At 50.3% G+C, this 22,500-nt stretch overlaps 1 protein-coding gene across 1 annotated transcript in view; it reads right to left on the minus strand.

Moving 5' to 3' along the window:
• Positions 1 to 21,679, minus strand: part of chst11 (carbohydrate (chondroitin 4) sulfotransferase 11) — a gene marked incomplete in the record, with an annotated part of 27,898 nt that extends 6,219 nt beyond the window's left edge. Inside the window, 1 exon segment of the mRNA XM_030355330.1 lies at positions 21,045 to 21,679. Within this exon segment, the coding sequence (XP_030211190.1) occupies positions 21,045 to 21,162 (118 nt within the window).
• Between the last annotated feature and the right edge of the window lie 821 nt (positions 21,680 to 22,500).

A 22,500-nucleotide genomic window follows, 5' to 3' on the forward strand; every position in this document is an offset into this window, starting at 1 on the left:
CTCTAAAGCGACGTGGTATTCAGCGTTCAAAGCATAAAAAACGCATTTAAAGTATGGTATTTTGAGAGGCGCCTGATTACTGGAGAAGCGGTTAGAAGCTAACCTGGATAGCGACTAGCCTGTGCGCGGTGCTAGCAGCCCGCGGGACTGATTCCCGCCACCGTAAACAGATGAGGGCAAAGGGTTGGTGCTGGGGGGCGGGGGGGGGGGAGAACCCAATCGACCAATCAAATGTGTGAGAAGAGGCGATGCGGTTCTGTGCTGTCAGAGAGAGATGGAGTCGAGATCGGATGGATGCTAAGGTATGAGGTTAGCGGCTACGCTAGCTGGAGTCAGGCCTGTCCGCTGGGGATCGTCAGCGGAGGTCATTGATTGCGATCTAACAGCCGCTACGCTCTGCCTCACACAGGGTGAGCTGCCTCAGCTCCCCTGACACACAAACACACACACACACACACACACACACACAGACACACACACCTATACACACACAGACACACACACCTATACACACACACACACACACACACACACGCATTCATACACTTATACACACACATGCACATGCACACTCATTCACACACACACACACACACACACACACACACACACACACACACACACACACACACACACACACACACACACACACACACACACACACACACACACACTCGTATACCACTGATGGATTTCAACACACCCAGTGGATCAGTGTATGCTGGAAAACGCAAGTGTGTGGTAAGAAGCCTGTATTAGTGTGTGTGAGAGAGAGCGTGAGAGAGAGCGCATGAGAGAGAGAGAGAGAGAGAGAGAGAGAGAGAGAGAGAGAGAGAGAGAGAGAGAGAGAGAGAGAGAGAGAGAGAGAGAGAGAGAGACAGAGAGAGAGAGAGCGCATGAGAGAGAGAGAGAGAGAGAGAGAGAGAGAGAGAGAGAGAGAGAGAGAGAGAGAGAGAGAGAGAGAGAGAGAGAGAGAGAGAGAGAGAGAGAGAGAGAGAGAGAGAGAGAGAGACCATCACAGATGGTTAAAAGCTTAGATGAAGGGCTGGGGAAATACGGGATCACCACGACCACAAACCACTGACCAGGACGAACGAAAAACAGAAAATAACGCGAAAAATGTAATAAATATATATTGGACAAAAAAACGCCAGTTTCCCTCTCCCTCCTCTTCCTCCTCCTCCCCAGATGTCTGCTTTGAAGTGCGATCACCGCGGAGACGGAGGCTGTGATTATGAAAGCATTAACCAGCCGGCTGGGAGGACGGCACCCACCCTCAGGGCCTGCTACGCCCCCCCCCCCCGCTCCACCCACACCCGGGTGTCTTCTGGGTAGGGCGGAGTCCAAGAAGGGAAGCTCAGCCTGCCCACGCCCGCACACAAGGTGGGTGTGTCTAGACAGCCTGGGAGAAAGTGTGAAAGTGTGTGTGTGTGTGTGTGTGTGTGTGTGTGTGTGTGTGCGTGTGTGTGTGTGTGTGTGCGTGTGTGTGTGTGTGTGTGTGTGTGGATGAAAGTGTATGTTTGTCTGTGTCTGTATTTGTGTGTGTCTGTCTGTGTGTTTGTATGTGTGTGTGTGTGTGTGTGTGTGTGTGCTTGCGTGGGTGTGTGCATGCGTGTGTGTGTGTGTGTGTTGGTGACTGTGCTTGTGTTTGTGTGTGTGTGTGTGTGTGTGTGCGTGTGGGGGATTGTGGGGGTGTGATATGGGGGTAGGGAAGGGGGCGTATGTTTGCTGCTATGAATACCTAATGAGTATAATTGAAGAATCAGGCTGTTTATCGCCAACACACACACACACGCACTCGCGCGCGCGCGCGCACACACATCCACCCTCTTCACCATTCGTTCCGGCGCTCTCCATCCACGTTCTGTCTTACATGTGAATCTCGTCAAAGGTAACGTGGAAATCTGTTTCCCAATCACACGTTCCCAACACTCGACGCTTTAACTTCCACCGCGTCCTCATCCCCTAGCGTTCCAGTCCCCTGATTTAAACACCACCCAAAGTCGAGGTAAGGTCATACACTCCACCTGCTCAGAGTGTGTGTTCCAGGCCCCACATCCGAAGGGACGCGACCCGCGGGTCAGATCACCACCAGGCTGCGTCGTTAGGAGGCAAGCCGCCGGGGACGTCCCCGAACCGCAGAGAGAAAATCACACTCTCGCTCAACTTCCAAAAAAAGGTAATTTCAGTTTTTCGAAATTTGCTGACACCGCCGCAACCGAATGCGGGGGTGTGACATTCAGCCACATTAAAGTCAGTCGTAAAGTCGTTTAGAAGCTGCGCCGTAAAAGGCCTCTACGGTTCTGTTTATAGGCGTTTTATCACAGAGTGGCTCCAACTAGTTCTACATTTGACGTTCACATTCTCCAAGAACTAGAAGGGAGTCTTTAGATAATGGTCTGCTGGGCTCCGCTTTTGACAGTGGCGCCTTTATCAAACCGACAGCACGCTCTGGATTAAAGCCGCACTATGTTTCTGTTTGGATGCAGAGACAGGCGGATCTGTGTTCAACATTTCACCCTGAAGACACCAAGCTGAAGAGCTGTGCTGTTGCTGTTGAGGGTGGATGTGTTTAACCGTTTTCTAAAACGTATTCGTCAATAATAATCTACAAGGAACTAGTTCCGTAATGCAGATTTAACTCAAATCTATATTGTGTGAATATACATTCTTGATAATTATTGGCATTAAAAGGTCGTCATGCTGTTGAGTTAAAGTTAAAGTAAGGTAAAGACTAGGGATAGAGAAAAATGGTTAAGCAGTGCAGGTAGAAACATTTTTATTAAAATATTTTATGCTAATGTTTCATTTTGAAGAGCGTATTTAAAATTCACAAAATGATTTAACTTTGTATGGAGATAATCAGTCTCCTTTGTTTTAGCATGGCCAATCTTTAACCACAAAGTCGAATGGTGATTAAGAGAGGGAGAAAGGGCGAGAGGGAGCGAGGGCGAGAGGGAGCGAGATGGAGAGAGAGTGAGGGAGAGAGAGAGCGAGGGATAAAAGGAGAGGGAGAAGGGGGAGAGAGCGAGAGAGCGAGAGAGGGAGAGGGAGAGGGATAGAGGGAGTGAAGGAGAGAGGGAGCGTTCCCACAGACCAGCCGTAGCGCCCATCTTTGTTGTTATCTCGTGTTTCCTGACCACACCCGGAGGCCGCCAGAACAAAAACGGAAAAGACAATACAGGGAGACAGCCCCCTGGTCTGATGACCACGCAGTGTGACAGCATGACAGCGCCGGGGCTCAACCACCAGGGACCTATCCTGTCCCTCCCGGCTAACGTCTCTGTCCAGAGAGTCTGCGACGGCTACTTGAGACGTTTTGCGTTGTAAGTCGGTGGTTTGACTGCAGTGACTTGCAGGAAGCGTGACGACCTCGGTTGTTTGTGGGCGGAGTGAGAAGGAGGAGAGGCGGGGGTGGAGGGTGGGGGTGGCGAATCGAGGTGGGGCTGGAGGTGGGGGGCTAATGAGGGATTGCGGTGGTTGGCTCTGTGTTGGACCGGTTGGGTCTGTGCCTGGTTCTGCATCTGTTTGGTTCTGCCTCTGGTTGGTTCTGTCTGTCTCTGGTTCTCTCTGTCTCTGGTTCTGTCTCTGGTTCTTTGTCTATGGTTCTCTCTGTCTCTGGTTCTCTCTGTCTCTGGTTCTGTCTCTGGTTCTCTCTGTCTCTGGTTCCCTCTGGTTCTCTCTGTCTCTGGTCTCTCTGTCTCTGGTTCTGTCTCTGGTTCTCTCTTTCTCTGGTTCTCTCTGTTTTTCTCTGTCTCTGGTTCTCTCTGTCTCTGGTTCTGTCTCTGGTTCTCTCTGTCTCTGGTTCTGTCTCTGTTTGGTTCTGTCTCTGGTTGGTTCTGTTTGGCTTTGGTTCTCTCTTTCTCTGGTTCCCGCTGGTTCTCTCTGTCTCTGGTTCTCTCTGTCTCTGGTTCTCTCTGTCTCTGGTTCTGTCTCTGGTTCTCTCTGTCTCTGGTTCTGTCTCTGTTTGGTTCTGTCTCTGGTTGGTTCTGTTTGGCTTTGGTTCTCTCTTTCTCTGGTTCCCGCTGGTTCTCTCTGTCTCTGGTTCTCTCTGTCTCTGGTTCTCTCTGTCTCTGGTTCTCTCTGTCTCTGGTTCTCTCTGTCTCTGTTTCTGTCTCTGGTTCTGTTTGTCTCTGGTTCTGTCTCTGGTTCTCTCTGTCTCTGGTTCTCTCTGTCTCTGTTTCTGTCTCTGGTTCTGTTTGTCTCTGGTTCTCTCTGTCTCGGGTTCTGTCTCTGGTTCTCTCTGTCTCTGGTTCTCTCTGTATCCGTTTCTGTCTCTGGTTCTGTTTGTCTCTGGTTCTCTCTGTCTCTGGTTCTGTCTCTGGGTCTGTCGTTGGTTCTGTTTGTCCCTGTTTCTGTCTGTCTCTGGTTCTGTCTGGCAGATAAATGACTTAATCTGCCAGCAATGACTGAAATACTCGTGTTTATTACTGGCTTCTGTTGCAACACTGCAGTTACACCAAATTATAGTGTAAGTAGTGTGTAGCATCTAGTGTGTGTGTGTGTGTGTGTGTGTGTGTGTGTGTGTGTGTGTGTGTGTGTGTGTGTGTGTGTGTGTGTGTGTGTGTGTGTGTGTGTGTGTGTGTGTGTGTATGTGTGTGTGTGAGAAGGTTTTTTGAATGACTGTTAGTCCTCTTAAAATAGGAGATGAAATTATGAGTTTGTGCAGTTCTGTATATATATACACACACACACACACACACACACAAACACACACACACACACACACACACACACACACACACACACACACGCATATACATATATAGTTATATAGATATATATATATATATATATACATTCAACTGTATATATAAGCAAAGCAAAGTATTTTTGTCTATTCGTTCCTTTATGTCTTCCTAGCAAACAAGATGGCTGACATTCATTTTATTCTCAATGGAATTGTAATGTTGTAATATAGTTTCCGGATTCAAATATTCTTTTGATAACATTACTAGCTAATGCGATGCACTTTATTGTCACGTCTTGGTTCAGTGATTGTATATGAAGTTATGTTTGCTAGTTATTATTACGAATAGGCCTTCAGCTCTCGCAAGATAGTTGTGGGAATACATTCCTCTGTTGCTATGGTGATTGATATGGACACTGCTATCGCTGAAAACCAATCATGACTTGACTACCATGACCATTCACTTGACAATGTTAAGATTGTTTCGTCATTCAAATGCATTTCTTGCGAGAAGTGCTCCATTTATGGTCTTAGTTCTGGGTTGGCGGGGTCTGCCTGTCAATCAACCCGCTCTCACCCAACCACAGGAGTGCGTGGAATGATTGTGATGGTGCGAGCTTGTGGTTGGTGGAACGGCAGGGGGCAGGGTCTTGCCCATGTTTTGTGGTGTTGTTGACTGTTATGTTAGTTTGAGCCACAGTTGATTTACTGTTCTACACCGTCATTGATACATATAACGTTTATATATAACGTTACGATAAGATGTTTTGTCTTTTCGTTAAACTGCTCGTGGACTTATGTAGAAAGCAACAATTTCTACAGATGGAATGTTTCGTAACATTTAGAAACATGTGGTTGATCATTTATGATATCTAAATCATCTCAATTATCCACTTTGGGTGTGTGATAGGACAAGAGTCGGGTATGCTCTTCACTTGCGTGTGCGTGTGCACATGCGTGCGTATGTGTGTGTGCGTGTGTGCGCTACCACAGCCCACTGGTGACAGCCAGTCCCCTCGTCATCAACCCAAATTACAGGGAGGGGCTCGTGGGGTTGTACTCCTATGGACCGCTTTCATGTGAACAAGGACATTAAACTACAATGATCTGTTTGGAGGCTCTGGCCTCCGCTCCCAAAATGATAGTGGTCACATTAACATTTTACATTTTGGGCATTTGGCATTTATCAGACGCCTTCATCCAAAGGGACTTACAGTAGGTACATTTGTCAAAAGAAAGAGAAACAACAATATATCGCGGTCGGTACAGAAAGGACGATCATAGAACCAGGTGCTAAGCACAAACAATTGTCAGGTTCACCCATTCCTCGAACACATCAAAGATAGCTAGGATAAGATGCTTACACAATGCTAAGTACCGTTTTAAAGTGACAGGACGTCCAACATACCAAAGCCCTCTTCCTTATAAATGACACCACCACCACTGGGGCGTGGCAACAATTCTCCGTATCCACATACAGAGGGGGGAGTGGGGAGGGGGTTGTTTACAGTAGGGGGACACCAGACATAAATAGGAAGCTTGCAAATGAGCATTTCACTCAACAACAGAAATCGTCAATACACACTCAGGAGGAGGAATGAATGACCTCTCGCACGTGATAAATAAGTGAACTAGTTCAAATGACCCTGCCTGGTTAAATCAATGAGCTTGGTGTTTTGCTTTCAGGAACAGGTAATCGGCTGTATTGGGACCATATCTGTCCGTGCTACATAACGTACCTCGTCCCCAGAGAGTCATTCAAAATAAAACGATCACAAAAGTAATCAATTAACCCAGACTAAATTGTGTTAAGAATGTCTGTCTGTTCCCTAGCCAGCGGAAGCTATTGGTTCACGCCAAAAAAAAAACGAAAACCATTAACACCAGCTCAGCTGCCACACGTAGCGTCGTTATGGCAACGAGTGCGCTGTGGTGTGTGGAGTAAAAGCCAGCTAAATCATTTATCTCCAAATTAGTTGATGAGAGAAAGAGAGAGAGAGAGGGAGGGAGAGAGAGAGAGAGAGAGAGAGAGAGAGAGAGAGAGAGAGAGAGACACACATACACACAGAGCCCAGAACAAAAGCCAAGAGAGACGGGGACAGACGGTGGGAGAGACACAAGGGGGGACATCAGGGGGAGCTCAACGACATGACGGATGCTGGGCTGGTGGCTGCAATTATGAACGTCGCCTTGAGCGACGACGTTTCCTCTCCCCTTGAAAGGCTCCGCCAATTAGTGTGTCCGCCCATAACGCCACCGCCATCGCCAGTGACAGCGCAGCCAGGACTCACACACACACACACACACAGGCAGGCTCCGGCGGCCATGTTGGAGTGCATCCCAGCCGACACTTCTGGTAGCCCCCGCTGGTGTCTCTATGGCAACGGGACGAAGTGTAAAACTTTGCGTTGGCGGCCCCACCCGAGCGTTTGGTTTTTCCCGTACTCTCTTCGTCGCTCCATCATTCATATCTCGGCATTGTTGCTTCCTCCTCCTCCTCTTCCTTCACTTCCTCCTCCTCCTCTACCTCCTCCTCCACCACCTCCTACTTCTCCTTTTCCTCCATCTACTGCTCCTGCACCGCCTCCTCCACCTCTTCCTCCTCCTCTTTCTCGTTCTCATTCTCCTCCTTCTCCAGCCTCTCCTCCCCCCCCTCCTCCCCCCTCATCCTCCACTTCCTCCTCCTTCTCCTCATCCTCTTTCTCCTCCTCCATCTCCTTCTCCACCCCCTCCCCCTCCTCCCCTCCTCATCCTCCACTTCCTCTTCCTTCTCATCCTCATCCACTTCTTCCTCCTCCTCCACCTCCTTCTCCTCCTCTTCTTCTCTTCCACTCCCCTCCCCCTCCTCCTCCTCTTCCTTCTTCTCCTCCCCTACTCCTCTACCTCCCTCATCCTCCAACCCCTCCTACTCCCCCCTTATCCTCCATTTCCTCCACTTCCGCCTCCTTCTCCTCCTTATCCACCTCTTCCTCCTCCTCCTCCTCCTCCTCCTCCTCCTCCTCCTCCTTCCTCCATCAATCTGCCTTCACTCAATCTGAAGGTAATGGATGTTCTCGGGTTCCTCATGGATATTTCTTAATCGTCCCGAGAGTGGGCCATCGCTCGTCTGCAGGTGTCTGATGACTGCTCAGGTGTTCGTGGGTTCTCATCTGCTGCCAATGCTCTCTCTCTCTCTCTCTCTCTCTCTCTCTCTCTCTCTCTCTCTCTCTCTCTCTCTCTCTCTCTCTCTCTCTCTCTCTCTCTCTCTCTCTCTCTCTCTCTCTCTCTCTCTCTCTCTCCCCCCTCCGACAGACAGATCACCATCATGTGTAAACACACACACACACACACACACGCACATGCACGCAAGCAAACCCGCACACACACACACACACACACACACACACACACACACACACACACACACACACACACACACACACACACACACACACACACACACACACACACACACACACACACACACACACTAAACATGGGGCTGTCACAAGGGGATAGCTGACCGATTATTCCAAGGCCAAGTCCAGACACTGGTCGGATACCATCGTCTGACAACCGGAGGAGGAATTAGAGAGGGGTTCAATTAGAGAAGCCCTCTTTCATATGCCTCTGTGACTTCAGAGCCCTTGAGGAATAATAATTGTGTGTAGAGGACTGACATGTATTAAATAATTGCATTTTGTCTCTCCTAGGAACCCAGCCCGGAACTGAAGGAGTCAGGTCGGGGGATAACGCGTGGGGTTACTTCTGCAGACCTTTGAGTTCTACTGTAGCAGTTGACCTTTTTACTCCGGAGGATCTAATCAGAAGTTCATGAGAGCAGACCCTTCCAACGTCTCCTTAGCACAGGGCTACGCAACGTAGCCGCCGCCACGGCTAACAACCTGTTGGTGTTGTCATCAGCTGGAGCTAGGTAGCCGGCTACGCTAGTCTAAACGATGAGCCTAGCGAGCTAACCGAGGCTAGCCGCTCCTCTCTCCCTCCACCCAGCGCGCTGAGAACGCGGCCGGTTCTGATCCAGGAACGGGTTAGGGAGATGACTTCAGAATTATTAATAGAATATTGAGGATGCGTCTCGTGGCATTAGTCACTCACAGCTTTACACACACTTGAAAAGGTACACACAGTAAATACAGTAACGGCAATGATGTCACCCATGTTGTGTGATTTTAACTCTGAATCCAACGGTGTGTCGAACTGCCTCCACTCCTGCCCTCCCCTCCTGCCAAACCCCTCCCCCTCCCCTCCTCCCCTCCCCTCCCCCCCCCCGCTCTCCCGTCCCGCTCCAGCAGCCCTTGGCCTCCTGCTAACTATCTGTTTACCCTGATCCTAGTATCTCTCAAACGCTGTTTACATGCCTTCCTCCACTTTCCTGACATCCCGACTCTCTCCCTGCCTCCCCTCTATCTGCCAGTCTCTCTCTCTCTCTCTCTCTCTCTCTCTCTCTCTCTCTCTCTCTCGCTCTTCCCTATCTCTCTCTCTCTCTCTCTCTCTCTCTCTCTCTCTCTCTCTCTCTCTCTCGCTCTTCCCTATCTCTCTCTCTCTCTCTCTCTCTCCCTCTCTCTCTCTCTCTCTCTCTCTCTCTCTCTCTCTCTCTCTCTCTCTCTCTCTCTCTCTCTCCCTCTCTCTCCCCTCTCTCTCTCTCTCTCTCTTCCTCTGACTATCGTCTCCCTCCCTCTCCCTCCCCTCCTCTCTCTCCCCCTCTCTATCCCACCCTCTCTCTGTGTCCTGACATGACCCAGCCAGACACCACGACACCACTTCCGTCCCCGGTCTGAAGGTGTGTGTGTGTGCATTAGACAGTCTGCTGAGTCAGTACTCAGTACGGGGACGTTTTGCTCAGCCTTGCCAACATGGCCGCTGTGACCCCTCTGAGCTGTGGGTGGGCGGCGACCTGGCAGACCCAGAGGGCTGAGCCAATAGGGCGAGGCCATGCCACGCGGCTCACACCGCCGTGTCAACACAGCGCTGAGGCGACTCAAGTAGAATCACTGCTGCTTTGATGAAGCTCAGCTCCGGTAGACGGAAAAGTACCGGTATGAATGAAAAAATGATTGAAAGTTACTTTGTAACTTTTAACGAAGCATTGTCAAGCATATGCTGACCTTCCTGAGTTGGTGATTTAACGAGGTGATTTGATTGTCTGTTAAGTGCGGTGGAACGGAATAACGTTAAGCATTCTCTTGCATGTATTCCTCTCCCTCACTATCAAAAGTGTACTCGGAAACGAATGCCTTTTTTTTAAATCGGTAGAAAATCGAATTCTGAACCTAAGATAAATAACACATTTAGAAAAAACTGAAAAAGGTACAGTTTCCCAAAAGAAACTGCAAAACGCCCACTGCTTGGCCAGCCCGCCCACACAGTCTTACGAATGGACCCTCAGGATATCTGAGGTTCTGCAGAAATCGTTCCAGAATCGTATTTCTTAACAGGGAAAGACAATGCTCCATTTCATTCAGGTAAGGTCCCCCTTACAGATCGTGTTGATTTTGTTAACGATACAGCGAACAAAAACAGTTATATTGTCCCTGTTCAGTCACGGGTTTAATATTCTTGTCTGTTTACGCTATCTTTGTTTTTTTCACAGAGAGGAAGAGACGGAGTGGGAGAGAGATAAAGAGGGAGTGGGAGACAGATACAGGGAAAGAGAGGAAGAGAGAGACAGAGAGTGGGAGAGAGATAAAGAGGGAGTGGGAGACAGACACAGGGAAAGAGAAAGAGAGGAAGAGAGAGACAGAGAGTGGGAGAGAGATAAAGAGTGAGTGGGAGACAGACACAGGGAAAGAGAGGAAGACAGAGACAGAGAGTGGGAGAGAGATAAAGAGTGAGTGGGAGACAGACACAGGGAAAGAGAGGAAGAGAGAGACAGAGAGTGGGAGAGAGATAAAGAGAGAATGGGAGACAGATAGAGAGAAAGAGAGGAAGAGAGAGACATAGAGTGGCAGAGGGATAAAGACAGAGAGTGGGATATAAAGAGAGAGAGAGAGAGGAAGAGAGAGAGAGGTATAGGGAATGGGAGAGTTAGAGAGTGGGAGAGAGAGGAAGCGAGAGAGGGAGAGAGAGAGAAAGAGAGTGAGGGATAGCGAGAGAGAAAAGGGGTAAATGCTGCAGATCATCCAGGATAATGAAGGATAATGGTGGATAATAAAGGGAGATTACAGATTAGGGTTTGGATGGCGAGTGAGATCTGAAGGTAAGGCTATCCAAGAGCCACCTTTAACAACATATGATTCCAGCATTTGGTTTTAGTGCAAACGGCATTCGCTGCAACACCGCAACACCAAAAAAGATAACACAGTTTAATTGTGATCATCAAGCCGGTTGAAATGGACTGGCTGAGAGAGACAGGCCAACAGGCAGGGAAAGATCCAACGAGAGAGAGAGAGAGAGAGAGTGGGAGAGAGAGAATAGAGAGCAGAGAGAGAGAGAGAGAGAGAGAGAGAGAGAGAGAGAGAGAGAGAGAGAGAGAGAGAGAGAGAAATAGAGAGAGAGAGAGAGAGAGAGAGAGAGAGAGAGAGAGAGAGAGAGAGAGAGAGAGAGAGAGAGAGAGAGGGAGAGGGAGAGAGAGGGAGAGAGAGAGAGACAGAGAGAGAGAGAAAGAGAGAGAGAGAGAGAGAGAGAGAGAGAGAGAGAGAGAGAGAGAGAGAGAGAGAGAGAGAGAGAGAGAGAGAGAGAGAGAGAGCAGCAGCAGTGGTGGTGGTGCTGTCTCCAGGGGTCCGACTCGTCTCTCGGTCAGAGTGCAGCGAGGAACAGGAAGCGGAGGAGTGAGCGTTCCGCCGGCGCTGCGTTTAACGAGCGGTGGCTTAATTAAAGCCGTGATTCAGGCCTCGTACCCGGGGGCCTTCACATCTGGGCGGCAGGGCCAGCGACACTGCAACGGGGCAACAGGCTGACGGGTAACAGGCTAACAGGCTGTGTCATTGTCTCGCTGTCTACCGGCACCAGGGCGGCTCTGTTTAAACAGGAGAAGGATGCTAACACTGTTCAGGTCCATGCAGTGACTCACTGGCACTGCTCTCTGCTTCTCTGCTCTCTCTCTCTCTCTAATTTCTCTCCCTACTCTCTCTTCTCTCTCTCTGACTCTCTACTCACTCTCTCTGCCCCCCCCCCTCCCTCTCTCTCTCTCTCTCTCTCTCTCTCTCTCTCTCTCTCTCTCTCTCTCTCTCTCTCTCTCTCTCTCTCTCTCTCTCTCTCTCTCTCTCTCTCTCTCTCTCTAATTTCTCTCCCTACTCTCTCTTCTCTCTCTCTCACTCTCTACTCACTCTCTCTGCCTCTCTCTCTCTCTCTCTCTCTCTCTCTCTCTCTCTCTCTCTCTCTCTCTCTCTCTCTCTCTCTCTCTCTCTCTCTCTCTCTACTCTCTCTCTACTCTCCTTCTACTATCTCTCTATTCTCTTTATTCTCTCGGTCTACCTATCTTGCTGAGTTTTATAATGTGTGCCTCTCTCTGTTCTTCATGGGTGTGTGTGTGTGTGTGTGTGTGTGTGTGTGTGTGTGTGTGTGTGTGTGTGTGTGTGTGTGTGTGTGTGTGTGTGTGTGTGTGCGTGGGTGTGCGTGCGTGCGTGTGTGTGTGTCTGTGCGTGTCTGTGTGTGGTTGTGTGTTGGGACCATTTGTAGCAGCTAAGTGCTGCTTTCTCTGATGTCTTAATAAGTGGCTCTTTGGAGACACAAGGCATCCCAGCCAGGCGCTGAACGCTGGCAAGTTGGAGCTCAGCTAAAAACTGGCTAGCCTTGAGCTATGGAGCTAAGCTAAACACTGACCCAAGTGTAGCACAGGAGCTTAGCTAAACACTGGCCTGCTTTTAGCACCAGGGATGAGTTAAACAGTGGCTAGCGTTTATTGGTGGAGCAGAGCTGCACACCGGCTACCGTTTATAGCCGGAGCTAAGCTAACCACTGGCCTGCTTTAAGCACAGGAGCTATTGTAAACACCAGCCAGCATTTATCGCTTGAGTTAAGCTAACCACTGGACTGCTTTAAGCACAGGAGCTAAGCTGAACACTACTAGAGTTTATCGCTGGAGCTTGAATGAACACCGGCTACAGTTTATAGCCTGAGCTAAGCTAAACACTGGCCTGCTTTAAGCACAGGAGCTAAGCTAAACAGTGGCTAGCATATAGCACCGAAGCTAAACTGAGGAGGAGGTGCTGCGTCCCTGCCGCAGAGGTGCAGTGTCCTTAAGAAGCACTCTGGAAAAAACTGACAAACATGGCAAACGGCCCGTCAGGGTAAAGGCTAACGGGCTTCACAGGCTATGCATCACGGGCATACTGGACACATAGGAAGACGTATGTATGGAGAGATTATATTAAATATGTATAAATGTCATATAACACACACACACACACACACACACACAAAAACACAGAAATTTTTTTTGCTGAGTCCTGTGCTTTCTGCCAGACGCCCATTCTGTCACTACTTAAAAATGCCTCTGCCCTCTCTCTCTCTCTCCCCCCCCCCCCCCCCCCCTCACCTCTCTCCCCTCCCCGTCTCCCTACAGCCCATTAATAATGCCCAAATGTGGGCACCGTGCGTGGCTACAAGTCAACTGTGGCCCGGGGATAAAACCCTAACAAGCAGATCAATATTTATTGGCTAAGCGGCGTGATTACAGCCGAGGCCTTCCGCTGGGTCGCCTGCTGGCTATCACGAGACGACAGGACGACAGCGAGCACATGCTGCTCACATCGGCCCTGTACACGTACACACGTGCACACACGCATGAACGTGCCCGAACGCATGCAACCGCACGCACGCACGCACATGCACACACACACACACACACACACACACACACAAATGCAACCCAAGCAACCCCCATACACATGCAAGTGCACGCACGCACCCACCAACACCAAAAAAAAAACACAGACACATTCTCACACACACAAGACACACACACACACATCCGCAACAGCACACACATGCAGCTCCGCAAGCCCACACAAACACATACACACACGGGGATTTACACAAGACTGCGTAACGACACAAACCCAAACTTACACAGAAGCCCCATCCAGCAAAAAACACACACACACACACACACACACACACGGTAAAGCCGTCCTCTTTGGAACAAACAGGGAGTGGGATTCTGGGGTTCCTACAAGCCACTGACTCCGCCCCCTAACCTCTGCTGCTTGGGGTTATTCACATGTAGCACCCCATTGTGACCCTGTTGTATGATAGACTGTACCCCACACAGACACACACACACACACACACACACACACACACACACACACACACACACACACACACACACACGCACGCACACACACACACACACACACACACACACACACACACACACACACACACACACACACACACACACACACGCCATCCTAAATGGAGTGTGCCAACCCCTAAACATGTACTGACACATACATGCAACCACAGGATACAGCCAGATGTGACTTTGTGGAAGTCTGACAAATGGTTGTGGTAGGCACACACATGTGCACGTGCGCACACACACACACGCACGCACACATAAGCACTCACATCTACACAGAAACAGATCGTGTTAAGATTAAACCCACATCTGAAACTGGTTGCAACCTGAACCAGATTTAGACCATGCAGGGCTTAAGCAACGTTCTGCAGAAAAGTAGAAGATCATCACACACACACACACACACACACACACACACACACACACACACACACACACACACACACACACACACACACACACACACACACACACACACACACACACACACACACACACACATTTATGCATTGGACTTGGTCTCGTGCTGATTGGTCAGAAAATCGAGTAGGCGGCGACGGTTTACGAGCCCCACTGAGCAGATGTTTAGAGGATGGAGACTGATCCACTTCCTGACTGGTTCCACCGGTTACCTCCTCTAATGGTGGAAGGAGGAGGGGGGGAGGAGGAGGAAGGGAGGGAGGAAGAGGAGGGGGAGGAGGAGGAGGAGGAGGAAGGGAGGGGAGAGGGGAGGAGGGGGAGGAGGAGGGGAGAGGGTGAAGAGAAAGTGGAAGAGGAGGAGGAGGAGGAGGAGGAGGAGGAGGAGGAGGCGGAGGAGGAGGAGGCGGAGGAGGAGGAGGAGGAGGAGGAGGAGGAGGAGGTGGAGAGGAAAAGAGAGTGGAGGAAGTGGACGATGGAGGAGGAGAAGGAGGGGGAGGTGGAGGAGGGGGAGGAAGAAGAGCAGGAGGAGGAGGAGGAGGAAGTCTAGTTTACACCTTTCCTTACGCCACTATCAGGAACATCAGGCAAAACATCTGTGATCAGTTCTTCTTTCATAAAGAAGTCAAGTCCAACAGCTCAATTATTCAGACGCCAGACGTGGTTGTGTGTGTATGTGTGTTTGTGGTGTATGTGTGTGTGTTTGTGTGGGTGTGTGTCCACGTTTAGGACAACACATGCATTCAATGACGCTTGGATTTGATGACTGTTCACGTGTTCAGACGGTTACAGAGGAACCGAGACACGGACACACACACACACACACACACACACACACACACACACACACACACACACACACACACACACACACACACACACACACACACACACACACACGTACACAAATTGAGAGAAGGAGAGACAGTCAGACAGACCGATGAGAGGTTTTGAGAAAGGGCGGATGACTTTAATTTCCCAATGTATAACTGTGGTGGTCTACATTGTGTATGAACATGTGTTTGTGTGTGTGTATGTATGTGTGTGTGTAGTCTAGTCACAGGAAGAAATGAGAATGGGACTATCCCTCTCTCGCTCTCGCTCTCGCTCGCTCTCTCTCTCTCTCTCTCTCTCTCTCTCTCTCTCTCTCTCTCTCTCTCTCTCTCTCTCTCTCTCTCTCTCTCTCTCTCTCTCTCTCTCTCTCTCTCTCTCTCTCTCTCTCTCTTACAGTGTCTCTCCGTCTCTTTGTGTCTGACTGTAGTCTAGAAAGAAAGCCTGTGTGTTGTAGTGTGGAATTATCTCTGTTAACAACCTAATAGTTGGTGCTCTTGTGTGTGGGTGCGTGTGTGTTATTCATAGTCCCAGCATTAGCCTAAGGGGCTATAGAGCGAACCAGACAGTAACCGACACACACACACACACACACACACACACACACACACACACACACACACACACACACACACACACACACACACACACACACACACACACACACACACACAGGTTTATAGGGGAATCCCAAACTCCCTCTCATAAAACACGTCCACTAACAAACAGACACACACAAACAGACACACACACACACACACAGACATCAGCATCACAAGTCTCTGGGTGTTTGAAGTTCTCTGCAGGAAAACAAATGACCCCTCTGACTCTACCAACAGGATGTACTCTGCACTCTCTCACACACACACACACACACACACACACACACACACACACACACACACACACACACACACACACACACACACACACACACACACACACACACACACACACACACACACACACACATATATTGAAGCAAGCTCAGGACAATGACTGGGGATGAGGAATAAATTGAATAACAAACAAACAGCGTAACAGCTGGGACGTCCTAATAAACACCCAACACAAACACTCACACACACACACACACACACACACACACACACAGACACACACACACACACACACACACACACCGACCTAGAATCCGAAGCAGAAAGAAACACAAAGAACTCATGCAGCAGTGTATGTAAATGAGTCCAATCAAAATATACAAACACACATAGGCACTCAGGCAAGCATTCACAGGCTGAAGCACAAACACTTTATCTCTGTCTCTCTGAGAGCAACACAAACACATACACGCACACGAACACACACACAAACGGCAACATAAGATATAGTTACACATGAATAACAATCACTGCCAAACCAGCTGTGACGTCTAATGTAATATCCCTCCCTTCACACACGAGAGCCCACACACACACACACCCACACCTAGACACACACACACCAACACACCCAGACACACACACACTGGCCTCTGATTAGTCTCCCAGGTCAGCGCGTCCCTCTAGAGAAGATGGAGAACGCCCAACTGCTGCTCTGAGAGGAGAATAAATCTGAATCAGAGATTGGATCCAGACGGAGGTGATGAGGTTAGGGCCGTGGGGTCTGCTTCCACACCTCGTCCAGAAGACACTGAGAGGAGCAGAGGACACGACGCGGGGCTGAGAGAAGAGCGGCCAGCCGCCGACGGAAACAGCAGTCAGACCTCCAGCTGTGATGAGCGGTTTGCGTCGGATGAACCAGATACCGTTATCGATCGGAAACCCTGATTCAAGCCAGCAGACAGTGGCGGTCGAACCTGAACCCAAAATGTAACAATCTGATTCCATCATTTATTGAGGGTCCTAAATATATTGCCTGTTAAGCCCTCTGAGAATGTACCTGTGATTAAATTTGAATTGAATTGAATTAAAGAGGTAGTCCAATATTTGAAAGGCCGATAAATGGCTGGTGGTTATAATGGGAATCAGTCAGTTCTCTCAGCCTGAATCGACGGCCAGGAGCATGAAGGGGTGGAGTAGGGGGGAGAGTGAGTGTCAGGGGTCAGAGGTCAGCCCACCCCCACCATTACCCCCCCCCCCAAACCACTCCCTGCCCCTCCCTCTAGTGACTCAGCATCGTACGAGGGTCGTAACGTCGGCTGCTGTGGAAATTATGGGCCCCGACCAAAGACGGTGCGGAATTTAGAGTTTACGAAAGAAATTCCATTCCGGACTCTCTGTCGTACCCTTCCCAGACGTCTTCCTCATCTTCCTCCCTCACGGCGCGGCCAATTACTGGGCCGTATTTGTTTTCCCGTTCTGCTGTTATGTAGACGGGAAAGCGACTTACTTCACTAATCAACAGCAGCAGCATCTACAGCAGCGGCACAATGGGTGATTTCACAATCAACCAGGTTCAGCTTGGGCGAGTGAGATGGAGAGAAGGGGAGAGTGAGAGAGAGAGAGAGAGAGAGAGAGAGAGAGAGAGAGAGAGAGAGAGAGAGAGAGAGAGAGAGAGAGAGAGAGAGAGAGAGAGAGAGAGACAAAGACAGAGATAAACAGACAGACATAGAAAGAGAGAGTGATAGAGAGCGAGATAGAGTGAGAGTGAGAGAGAGAAAGAGAGAGAGACAAAGACAGAGATAAACAGACAGACATAGAAAGAGAGAGTGATAGAGAGCGAGAGAGAGAGAAAGAGAGAGAGAGAGAGAGAGAGAGAGAGAGAGAGAGAGAGAGAGAGAGAGAGAAAGAGAGAGAGAGAGAGAGAGAGAGAGAGAGAGAGAGAGAGAGAGAGAGAGAGAGAGAGAGAGAGAGAATGAGAGAGAGAGACAAAGACAGAGATAAACAGACAGACATAGAAAGAGAGTGATAGAGAGCGAGAGAGCGCGAGGGAGAGAGAGCGAGGGAGAGAGAGAGAGAGAGAGAGAGAGAGAGAGAGAGAGAGAGAGAGAGAGAGAGAGAGAGAGAGAGAGAGAGAGGGAGAGAGAGAAAGAGAGATGCAGCGAGAGAAAGAGAAATTCAGAGAGAGAGAGAGAGAGAGAGAGAGAGAGAGAGAGAGAGAGAGAGAGAGAGAGAGAGAGAGAGAGAGAGTAAAAGAAGAAGAGAATAAGTTATATAGAGGAATTCCGATTTCTCCAGCAAAGGAAACAAGGCGCTGGTGTCTCGAGCTGAGTGAGCTGGTGACACCAGAGACTGTCAAGAATAATATCACCACAACCGGTCACTCACAGGAGGCCGGCCACCTCCAGCCGTCACCCAATCAGGAGAGACGACCGGTCGATGGAAGGTCACCCCCCCCCCCCCCCCCCCCCCATGACCGCGCTGATACTAAACACACGTCGTCACGACAACACAGCTAGCGGGCAGGATCGATGGCTGAACGCACACCCACGGTCTGTTTACATCACGTGTGTGTGTGTGCCTGCGTGTGTATCTGTGTGTGTGTGTGTGTGTGTGTGTGTGTGTGTGTGTGTGTGCCGCTGTGCGATTGATAGGTGCTTGTGTGCACGCATGTGCAGTTGTGTGTGCGTGCATATGCCTGTGATGTGTGTATGTGGGCAGGCGTGTGATGTGTGTGTGTGTGTGCGTACATGCCTGTGTGCGAGTGCGCGTGTGTGTGCATACGTGTGTGTGTGAGTGGATGCATGCGTGTGCTGGTGTGTGTTTGTGTGTGCGCGCGGGTATGCGTGAGATCTGAGCATCCCAGCGGCCTATAGAACCAATCCGCCTCTCTAAACCAATCAGCAGAGGGAACGGTGGAGCCATTGAAGTGAAGCGTGACGCAAGAGAGCAGAAATCAACGACGGGCAAGTTCACGATTCATAGGCCGCGAATCAGCCCCCTAACGATGTCTTCATTTTTCAATCGTTTCTATTTGAATGTGAACTGCGATTACCCCGACCGCGGAGTGTATAATCCAGCGCTCTGCACACCAGCTCTCACCACCAACGTCTATGTTCAACGACAGGAGCTCGAAATAGACGTCACATTTGAAGTGAGGGACTCTGAGGGGTTGAGAGCGTGACTCTCCATTGGGCAGACTCAGGGAATATGCTCAGGCAATTCACGGTTGGGGATGGGAATGGGGGTGTGTGTACTGTAACTGCATAAACGCCAACAAGCCATTTTGACCCTTGACCCCCAAATCCCTTCCCCACCCTTCTCCTCAACAAGGGGTCGTGACCCCAGGGCGCCAGCGGGAGAGGTGAGACATTCAAGCGCCAGGGAACCCCTAGTCTACCGTAACCAGGGCAACGCTGTGCGTCGTGCGTTCCCAATCAGAGGAGGAAAAACTCAGACACGAGGGGAGGCTAAACGCCTGATTGTTGGTTTCTCACGAACATCCTCTAAAAATACCTCTAAGTCAGAATACATACACACACCGTAACGCCATCATCATCATCTAAGTCACACACACACACACACACACACACACACACACACACACACACACACACACACACACACACACACACACACCATCATCATCATCATCTAAGTACAACTCCTCTCGTTTCATAAGCTCTCTTAACCGTCCTCGAGGCGCCCTGTCATCACGCAGAGACGAACACAACGGCTACTTAATACGCCTCGTGCGATTTTACGCGTCTGCGGACGCCGGTAGTACAGACGTCCGGGCCCGTGGCGGGCTCCCGATGTGGCGTCGAACCGAGCACTAGCCCGGGTCTGGTCCGAGCGGGCCTACGTGTCTGTTCAGAGCCCCGCGTGGAGGGAACCGCTGACGGTAGCAGCGGTGACTCACGCGCAGCCAGTAGCTCACACATTTCCACCCGTTCACCCGTTTGCTCCGCACTCCAGCAACATCCTCATCCTCATACTAATCACCACCTCACCCCGCGGGGTTCCGTCTCCTCAGAGAGCGGCGGGGCCGTTGCCTCTCTCCACCTGAACCGTGGGACCACCTATACCTCACGCGCCATGCGTCACGTGCGCGTCACCAACCCGGTGTAGGCTAGCGGCCGCGTCTCCTACAGAGAGATGGAACCACAACCATCATAACAACACCGGTCAAGCCTTGACACGTGATCACGTGATCCTCTCGCTTTCACTCCGCGCCTCTCATCATGTATGAGGCGCCCTCCACTGGGACCGGAAGCACGCTGGCGTCCGACCCCACAGGAAGAAGAGCGCTTCCTTCCTTCCTTCCGTCGGCAAGAGAACCTGTTGTCGCTCGTTCACATGTGTTGCTCTTTTCTTTCCCACGTTCGGCGCGAGGTCCTTTGAACTCGCGCGCGCACCCGCGCGTGTGTACAGTAGGGGTGCGGGCATGCGCGCTAGGCCCCTTCGATCTCGCGCGCACGCGCGCCCTACTGTAGAAAGGTGAGTCGCGCGCGCAAGGAGCGCAGGGCAAACGAATGCCATCGCCGAGGCGCCACGTTCCCCCAGGAACCAAACGCTTTAACGCTTTAACGCTTCCACGCTCTGTCTCAGGAGGAGAGCCGAGACTTCCTCAGCGGACATGAACTCCCCCCCCGCCACCCCACATGAAGGACTCTCTCCCCCCCGGGGACCAAAACAAAGGAGTCCGCCGCCTCCTCCTTATGTTCCAGACAGATGAGGAGCAGATTCGCGTTTAAAGAGACGCGGTATTGACCAAACGGGAATGGATTACGCCCTCACACACACACACACACACACACACACACACACACACACACACACACACACACACACACACACACACACACACACATATAGTAGGCTACACACACACACACACACACACACACACACACACACACACACACACACACACACACACACACACACACACACACACACACACACACACGTTATGAGTCTACTGGCTTCACACAACGAGGAGAAAGTAGAACGCTCCTACCTGGCTGGAACATACTTTGGAAATAAAAGACGACGAGGATAAAAGATCCGAAACAAGTGGCGAGGACCATCCGGCATATCCTGCTCATCCTCATCAGCTCGGTGAAAGTTTGTTTCATGGCGAGCGGAACGGGCCGGTTCACGGTAAACGGTTAACGGTGAACGGCACTGGTTGCCGGGCGACGGAGGCCGGCGGGTCGCGAGGCTCGAGCGGTGGTGCTGATGAGAGGAGGCGCGCGGCGGTTCTGTCCGCCGGTCAGTGAGCCCGATGCGCTCGCCCCGGACTGAACCATTCCCGTTTTCCGCTCCGAGCTGTAGGGGGGTCGTGGATGCCCCCGTCTCGGTGAAGGAATGGGCTCGCCCGTATACACGTCACGTACAGTAGCGGTTTACTGCGAGGCTGAAACCAGACATCCATTAAAGAGGAAAACATTCATTTTCCATGGGTAGGATTTCAACAGAGTTACTAGGATACATTTGATAGTAGCCTCATTTACCGGCAACATTAGTATTTATTTGAGTTTGCCTTTCAGTTGGCGACTTTCTGTAATAATACTTTGTTACTTTGATCTTATTGGTTCCTATTTTTAATCATAGCAGTCTTTCCTTAAGGCGCCTTTGGCCAAACTAGAAGTCCAAATGAAATACATTGTGTCGCCGTGCTACGCAGCCACAGCGCGCCCTACCGGCCGCACCGCGTACTGCAGCGCTACACTCACGTTAATTGATTATCTCACAGCAGCGGGAGGTGATAGCCCTCCGCCTATCTGACGTCTTCACCTTGTACTCAAAGTCACAGACAGGTAGCGGGCTGTGATCAAACGAAGTCCTACTGACGGTAATGCAGCGCCCAATGGCTGGGTATTTGGAAAAGTTAGGCTCACTTTTCCTCATTAATGCGTCCGTCTCGCTAACAAGCACTGGTCTGCCGGAGAGAAACGTGGTCGGAAGGTCAATTTATGTAATTTGCATCTGATTGTGTTGTTGTTGTGTTGTATGTAGTGAAGTGAGTATGGAGTGAAGCAGAATAATTAGCATAGAACTCACACTCATTCGCACACACACGCATGCGTGCGCAGGCGTGAACACAAACACATAAACACACACACATGCACAAACACACAGAATAACAACTTACGCCCTTGTACAGGAAATAACTACATACTATCCTCATTCCATGCTTGTGTGGGTGTGTGTTTGTGTGTGTGCAAGTATGTGTTTGTGTGTGAGTGCATGGGCTTGTTTGTGGTTTTCTGTGTGTGTGTTAGTGTGTGTGCAAATATATGTTTGTGGGTGGGTTGCTGTGTGTGCATGTGCTTGTGCTTGTTTGTGGGTGTGTGCTTGCATGTACTTGTGTGCGTGCGAGTGCAGCACTTCTCTTTAAGAAAACTCCCAAACTCTGAAACATTTTGACCCGATGTGTTCCAGTGAATATAGAGTTGAAGAACAACAAACGG

Source organism: Gadus morhua, chromosome 4 (genome assembly GCF_902167405.1).
Source record: "Gadus morhua chromosome 4, gadMor3.0, whole genome shotgun sequence".
Lineage (NCBI taxonomy): Eukaryota > Metazoa > Chordata > Actinopteri > Gadiformes > Gadidae > Gadus > Gadus morhua.